Genomic DNA, 8377 nt, shown 5'->3' with positions numbered 1-8377 from the left:
CTCGAGAAATTACTGTAGCACCGCATGCAAAAGGTAATAACAAAAGAAAATAAAAATTAGTCTTTTGTTTATCTTGAATATATAAATAAAGTAAATATTTTCTAATAATTTGTACTCATTATTTTAGAAAGTCTTACAATGACAAAAACTCACAAGGAAATAGCCTTATTTATGGTGCAGTTATGTGAAAATCAAAACTATACAGAGGCACAAATTATTTCTGAGATAAGCGATAAAACGAAAGATCTTTTAAATCAACTAACGTCATTAGCGACAGTTCAAGCTCCAGATGGTAGAAAGATGATTTCTATTGAGATATTTAGAGAAAAAAATTTAGCACCGGCTGTGGAAAGTTTTCTTATTAATTTGGCCATTGCTGAAAATCTTTTTATGTTATGATAATGTATAAATCAAAATATGTAAACGTTTTAAGGTATAGTGAATAATAAGAATAAGATATAAGATGTATTACATGCATATTGATATCTGTTTTTTATGCTTTAATTTTGCATTAAAATGTAAACAATATTTCATCAATGTAATGAATTTATCACTACTGGATTCCAGTAACATTTTACTCATTCATTACTTGATGTCATATTCTGTCTTATTCTTACCAATATTATGTCTTAGCTTTCATTATTATATTGTTAATTGTGTTTTTAAAAAATATTTGTATACAAAAGTAAGATTTGAAAAATATTTATATATAAATTCAAGAATGAAAGATAAGTAAATCTCTTCATACTCAATATGAGAAACGTGTATATTATACACATACACATATGTATATTATTATATTTTTTTGTACACATTTATTATATGTTTCATTGTTTTGTATTATTTAATAATTATTTTGTTATTTTAAATTTTTGTCAACAAATATATGTAAAAAATTTAAATATTAAAATAAATTAATAAAATTGAAAGAGGTTTGCAATTTTATATTTGTCGCATTGTGTGATCATATAATATTTAAAACGAGATCTATTTCTTAATTATCTTATTGCATATATTCTCAACGAGATACTTTTACACAATAATAATCACAAAAAAATATGGAACAATTCTCTCACGACTTAGTGATTTGCTGTAGCAGATTTTGTGATTGATTATGATTCGATATCTAGAATTCTCATCAAGGCAATTATAGCCTTATTAATTTCTTAATTGTCGTCAAAACAATGTCTCAAGCAATTCTCAAAGTATTGAAACAGCGAGAATTAATCACAAAAATTCAACGTAGAAATCAAATTTCATGGTTGAATAATCCAATAAGCAGACAATATTTTTTAAATGTATTTTTAATATTTATTGTTCATTAATTGTACATTGTACAATTGATTGCAAAAATAATATTTATTTAATGTTTATTAATTATTTATTTTACATAAAATATTCGTTTGAAATAGCAAATATTAGCATAAACATTTTTTTAATGATTAAAAATGAATTAATCCTTAATATTTACTACTTAATAATTATTTTAATGTTTATAAAAATGATTTCCAAAAATTTTTAAGAATATTTTCAAAAATATTGTCTGCTCATTGGGAAAGGGTCGAATCAATTATTACATAAAATAAAATTCATGCGTTTAATTATACCAAAAATGATGATATGTATGCACGTACTTGATAATGATTATTGCAATTGCGATGCATTTCGGCGATGAAAATTCACGAAAATGGCTCCGATTGATTCCGGAAACGTAGAAGTTGAAAATGACGATGTCTTATGTACAAATAAAGCGATCGTACGCGTCACGACAAACGTTCGATATTTCACAAAGCACTCGCGATAACTTTTTTACCAAAAGATTCACTTTTAGACAACAATTAATCAACAATTAACAGAAATATACGGAGCGGTTTGAACGTACGTTTGTGGCGCGATGCGACTCTGCAACCGATTTGAATGCTATCGAAAGCAAATTGCGATTCTCGAAGTATCGAACTCGCCGAACGTCATCACGTGGGCGGGTCACGTGTCATTCCCTAGCGTGCAGAGTCAGAGAGAAGCCTTCTCTTTGGCAGAGCCATCAGTCGCTAATGGTTACCAGCACTGATCTTTAGCTCGCTAACTTCTATTCACTGGTCGCGAATCGTATGTAATAATAAATGTAACCTGTAAACAATCGCTGTGCAACGTGCTGTTACATAATTTTTTAACCGCGAAAACCTCTCGTCGGACACGAATTCATCTCGAACGCCGGAGTACGAGACTGCGTTTTGACTAACGCATTACGGGAAGCCATCTTTCCTCGGTGGCCGCCTCTCTTATCCGGTACACTGGTCACTGTAGTTACACGCGGTCGAAGGAGGTACGGGCTGTCGCGCGATCTCAGAATTTCTAAGCTTTCGACGAGCCGCCGCTACCTTCCGAGAACAGTGTTTATGGTACAACTGTGATCGCGGCTACGTCAAGAAGCCATGGCACGATACGGGCAGCGGCCCGAAAACGCCCTGAAACGGGCGAACGGTAAGTCACGATTCCGCCTCATGTCTCGCACAACGTGACATGGCCGATAGGATTAAACTCTATTGTCGCACTAGAGGAAAAAGAAAAAAAAGAGAACCCACCTCCTCGAAGCGTTCGCGCGGAAAACGCGAAACTCGACGAAATTCGGATCCGGGAGCTCTGGCTCGTGGATATAATTTTGTTAAACGTCAACTATCGATGTGCTTGTCACCCAGTTCCAAAGGATTGTCTATCGTGTCCTTTTCCTTTGAGGATACTTTTTTCGCAACCATATGCATACACATATCATCCTTACGAGGCTTATAATCCTCGGAATTTTATCGTAGGATTATATAGTTTTTTTTTTTTTTAAATTCAGGAACAGTAAAAAACGCGCTTTAAGCAGTTTTGAATTTTTGTATTTAATAAAGATATTGAAATATTAAATTTTGGAAATATGTGTTTTTTGCTATTATCATATTTTACTATATTAATTTTTTATTTATTATACATGTAGGGGATAAAAAGTAGTTTTATATTTAATAATCTTTTTTCAAGATGTCTCATCATATTTTGTTATATAAGTATAGTGAATAGTTGATACTTGAAGTAAATACTTATGACACTTAATCCTTTCAGCTTTTTTTCTTTTCCCTTTGTTCTTTCTATATTTGAATATATACTTTTATTTCATTTTCAAAAGATATAGTACTTATGAAATTAGCTGAAAAGAATAGATTTTTATCACTTAAAGTGTTTTTAATTATGTCAGTGTAATACATTTTTTTAGCGTATTCGGTTCTGATGCATTTTTTAAATTATTGTTGTCACATGTTGTAAATTTCTATAATTAAGAAAGTTATTTTAAATTGAATACGATTGTTGCTACACAAACATTGACATTTTTCTTCTTTTTTTTTTAAACAGAGTTTATTGAAGTGGGCAAATCAGCTCGAGCGTTAGACACATTGCAAGAAGTCTTCCGTAATAAAAAATGGACATACAATTGGTCAGAATCTGTATTGGAGCCCATAATGTTCAAGTATCTGGATCTTTGTGTAGAATTGAAAAAATCACACATAGCAAAGGAAGGTCTATTCCAATACAGAAATATGTTCCAATCTGTCAATGTTGGGAGTTTAGAGAATGTAATACGTGGCTATTTGAGAATGGCTGAAGAGAAGACAAATGCGGCACGTAAACAGAGTCAGCAAGCTGTAATCGATATTGACGATCTTGATAATCTTGCTACACCCGAAAGCATCTTACTTTCGGCTGTTAGTGGAGAGGATGCGCAGGACAGAAGCGATCGTACTATTTTGACGCCCTGGGTGAAGTTTTTATGGGAATCGTACTGCCAATGCTTGGAGTTGCTCAGAACTAATGCACATGTAGAAACTCTTTATCATGATATTGCACGTATGGCCTTCCAGTTTTGCCTCGAGTATAATCGTAAGACTGAATTTCGAAAATTATGCGAAAAATTACGAAAGCATCTTGAGGAGATATGTAAGCTGCCACCACTTGTCTCAAATGTTTCTATGAATAAAGCAGAGACACAACAGTTAAATCTAGAGACTAGATTAAACCAATTAGACTCTGCGATACAAATGGAATTGTGGCAGGAAGCCTTTAAATCTTCGGAGGATGTACATGGTATGATGAATCTATCGAAGAAACTCCCTGTACCAAAAACGATGGCAAATTACTACCAGAAGCTCGCTATGGTCTTTTGGAAGGCCGGCAATTATCTATTTCACGCGGCTGCGTTATTTAAACTTCTGCAACTTTCTCGTGAAATGAAGAAAAACATGTCTTCGGAGGAACAGCAGCGAATGGCCAATCGTGTATTATTGGCAACGTTATCGATACCGTTGCCATCTGCTCATCCGGAATTTGATCGCTTCATAGAGACAGATAAAAGCCCATTAGAAAAGGCTCAGAAACTCGCGACTCTTTTGGGTCTCTCGCAACCGCCAACACGCGTTTCTTTGTTGAAAGATATCGTTCGTTTAAACGTTGTCAGTCTCGCGTCACCGCAGTTACAGGAATTATATTCGTGGTTAGAGGTGGAGTTTCATCCATTAGAGCTTTGTAGCAGAGTCGATTCCGTTATTCAGACATTACAAGCGGACGAAAACAGCCCATTGATTCAGTATATTCCAGCTTTGCAAGATGTGACCCTTGTGCGTCTCGTTCATCAGATCTCCCAAGTCTATCAAACTATACAATTTTCCAGACTTTTAGAACTTGCTAAATTCACGGTGGATTTTCATCTCGAGCGTCTTTTAGTGGACTGCGTGCGCTACAACGATATGCAAATCAGAATAGACCACGGTAAGTCATGTGTTCACTTTGGAGTGGATCTCTCAGAGGCACAACGAGAGGATCATCCAGACGGTCCAGTGCTACAGGCGATGCCCTCCGAACAAATACGCTGCCAGTTGGTGAACATGGCAACCGTGTTGCACCGTTCCATTAATGTAATAAATCCCAATAAAAAGAAAGTCGAGCGTGAAAAATTACGTAACGCGATGGTTGCTCATTATCACGAGACCAAGATGAAGGAACACCAGAGAATATTGGGCAGGCATAAGATCATCGAGGAACGAAAGGAGTACATCGAGCACATCAATACGGTCCGCGAAGAAGAGGAGATGCGTCGACAGGAAGAACTCCAGCGGCAACAAATGCTAGCTGAACAGAAACGGTTGGAGCAGGAGCGCGAAGAACGTGAACGGAAACGTCAGCAGAGTGAGATTCAGCAGATCAAGGATCGTCATCTCAAAGAAAAGATGCAGCAGATCTCGCAAACAAGTCACGGGCAGAAAGTGCTTAAGAAACTGGACGAAGACGAGATCAAGAAGCTGGACGCGGAGCAGATCGCGGCGCGGGAAGCTGAAGAACTGCAGAAAGAGCGCAGGGAGATGCAGCAGAAGCTCAAGTCCCAGGAGAAGAAAGTCGATTATCTGGAACGTGCCAAGCGACTCGAGGAAATCCCGTTGCTAGAGAAGGCTGTACAGGAGAGAATGCAACAAGCGAAACAGCTTTGGCGACAGCAGGAGGATGAGCGAATCGCCGCGGCTATTGAAGAGAGGCAGGAGGCTGTGGCGACTCAAGAACGTCTGGAACGCATGAAAGAAGATCACGATATTTTCTTGAGTAAAATCCTGGCTGAACGTAGAAGCATACATCTGGAAAAGCTGAAGGAATTTGAGAAATTATTGAATGAGGAACGTGCCAAGCGATTATTAAAACGCAAAATGGAGCGTAAGGCCGAGCGTAAAGCGAAATGGGAGAAGGAACGTGCGGAAGCTGCGGAACGAAGACGGTTGGAGGAATTGCGCATCAAACAAGAAGAAGAGAAGAAACGTTTAGAGGAGGAAAGGGCCAAGAGGGAAGAGGAGGAGAAAATTAGACGGGCCGAAGAAGAAGCCAGAGAAGCCGAACGTTTGGCTAAACTGAAGAAGCAAGCCGAAATTATTAGAGCCAAGGAAGCCGAGATTGAACGTAAATTAGAAGAGGAACGCCAGAGAGATAAAGACCTAGTATCAACATGGCGACGTATAGATAAAGATAATGACCGCGATCGCGATCGCGATCGCGATCGTGATCGTGATCGCGAGCGCGAACGCGACCGCGACCGCGATGGTCCGAAATGTAAGTATCCAGTAAGGATATTGTCATATTTTTTTTAATAGATGCGCTTTTTAATATATGTACATATCAATGAAATTTAATTCATCTTATTTTTCGTCTTTGCTAGCAATGGAATCATGGCGACGCAACGCCGATAAGGAGTCTGATGGACTCAAAAACGAAACGGATCGTTGGAGGAAACGTGATGAAAAGATTGAGGAGTCTTCGTGGAAGAGAAGAGAACCAGAACGACGCGACGTGGATAAATGGAGAAGGAACGACGACTCCGACAGATGGAAGAAAGACACTGTGGATAAATGGAGAAAAGACGATAACTACGACAAGGACGATTTAAAAGATCGAGATAGATTGGACAACCGTGGTTTTGACAAAAGAGATGATCGTGACCGTGACCGCGACCGCGACCGTGATCGCGGAATGGATGGACGCGGAGTAAGCATACATTTTCAATACAAAGCATTATAACTGTGCAATATTCTATGTATATAAAACTCTTCTTTTTTTTTTTATTCTTATTATCTTCTATATTATTTTACATTTTACTAATTGTATTAATCACATTATTAATTATTATTTACTTTCTCACTATCTAAATATGTATGTATGTTTCTTTAGGAATATAATTCTATTTAATTAATTACAATTACAGGTACGCGAAATTTCACGAGATACAATACGCGATGATCGAGATCGAGATCGCGGTAGAATGCCCGATCGTCGTGGCGGTTATCGTGATCGTCGTGATGAACCAGCCAGGGAACCACGAACCACCAATCAGGATTGGCGAAAACGTGACCCGCTTCAAGAGGCTCCTAGAGAGCCACCCAAACGCGAGTAAATATATACATAAATCGTAATAATTGCATAATTAATCGTTATTATGCAATTTTATAAAATTTGAGTTTTTGTGCTTTCCAGACGAGATGATCGTAAAGATGATCGACCTCCACCTAGATCCGACGACAGAAGACGACCACTGGAAGATGATGGCTGGTCCAAAGTCAGTCGGCGCTAACATCGGATTCCCAGACAATTATATATGTTTATATGTTAAGAGGAATCTACATATATTATACGTGGATGGAGTTTTTATCAGATACGGAAATAATAAATACTCTATCCAATTCTATTATTTTGTGTGTGACTTTATTCTTCCAGACAAAAAAGTGGTACGTCAGGGAAAGCATAAAGTTAATCATTATAATCGAATCGCGCGATACACGAGAGAACTTTTTTTAGTACTCATTCATATATGTATTACACAATGTATCTATGTTTGCATAATTTTTTATATTACACATATGTATGCATATAAGATACGAGATAATACAAAAATCTAACAAAGCAGTAAAATGCAAGAATTTTATTGATATTTCCAGGTCCTTTTTAATCTTCATTGTTAAAGTTGATCAGACATTTCAAATACAGGAAGTGATCAACGTGCTTTATTACCATTTAATTAAAATGTCTCATTTCAATTTCCGTACGTATCTTATTCAATGCAATTAACATAGAAAATTACGTAAATATGCATTATGTAATACATATCTAAATACATGCTAAAAAATTGTCTCTTTCCTACATTAGTTTTCTATATTTATTGCATATGTACGTATTGAATAAGATTTATAACGGCAATTGGAGAAATAAAATATTTTGGTTAGGAGAAATGATAACAGAGTATATTCACTTATTATATCACCGTGTAAAACAAGAATGGCGAACTAATATGTATTTGAAATATTCGATCGACTTAACTAATCTAATCTAATAATGAAGACTAGAGAGAAGACCTGGTGATATCATCAATCTTCCTACCATACACTTACAGATAACAATATGATTACCGTTATGTATAATATACATGTAAAGCCATTTACGTGAAATAGCTTGTAAGAATGAAAATCTCAACGTAATATAAATAAACATGTACGAGAGTTATACACAATATAATCTCAATCGCAATTTTTTTATTACACCCATGATATTGTAATAAATATACTTTCAAAGAAAGCACACTCAATCTTTTCGTTGTATTTACAATTCATGATACATTTCATGTATGATGTACTAATACAATCATGAATATAGGAATGAAATCGTACGTCTTATATAGGAAAAGAAGCAATATCGAAAAGTAATTGTTAATACAATTCGAATGTCTCGAAGAAAAGGTACGCCACCCACGCTTACTTATTAAATGTCCTTCTCTAATTACTTGAATATCTCATAAGTAGTATACATATATATATATATA

The 8377-nt window shown here is 36.0% G+C and overlaps 2 protein-coding genes across 2 annotated transcripts in view; both read left to right on the top strand.

Annotated features, from left to right (window-relative positions):
* The window catches only part of LOC115244884 (putative protein FAM45B), a 2217-nt gene extending 1751 nt beyond the window's left edge, over positions 1-466 (top strand). Inside the window, 2 exon segments of the mRNA XM_029822889.1 lie at positions 8-33; positions 128-466. Of these exon segments, the coding sequence (XP_029678749.1) occupies positions 8-33; positions 128-399 (298 nt within the window). The 3' untranslated portion in view covers positions 400-466.
* A 1583-nt stretch (positions 467-2049) lies between these two features.
* On the top strand, positions 2050-8066 carry LOC115244878 (eukaryotic translation initiation factor 3 subunit A). Its single transcript, XM_029822883.1, has 5 exons — positions 2050-2481; positions 3388-6120; positions 6227-6552; positions 6770-6954; positions 7039-8066. Exons 1-5 carry the CDS (start codon positions 2433-2435, stop codon positions 7133-7135), a joined length of 3390 nt encoding a protein of 1129 aa, XP_029678743.1. The 5' UTR covers positions 2050-2432; the 3' UTR covers positions 7136-8066.
* The last annotated feature ends 311 nt before the right edge of the window (positions 8067-8377 follow it).

Source organism: Formica exsecta, unplaced genomic scaffold (assembly GCF_003651465.1).
Source record: "Formica exsecta isolate Colony F162 unplaced genomic scaffold, ASM365146v1 scaffold878, whole genome shotgun sequence".
Lineage (NCBI taxonomy): Eukaryota > Metazoa > Arthropoda > Insecta > Hymenoptera > Formicidae > Formica > Formica exsecta.
The sequence above is the reverse complement of the archived record's forward strand: the minus strand, read 5'-3'. Positions and strand labels throughout refer to the sequence as shown.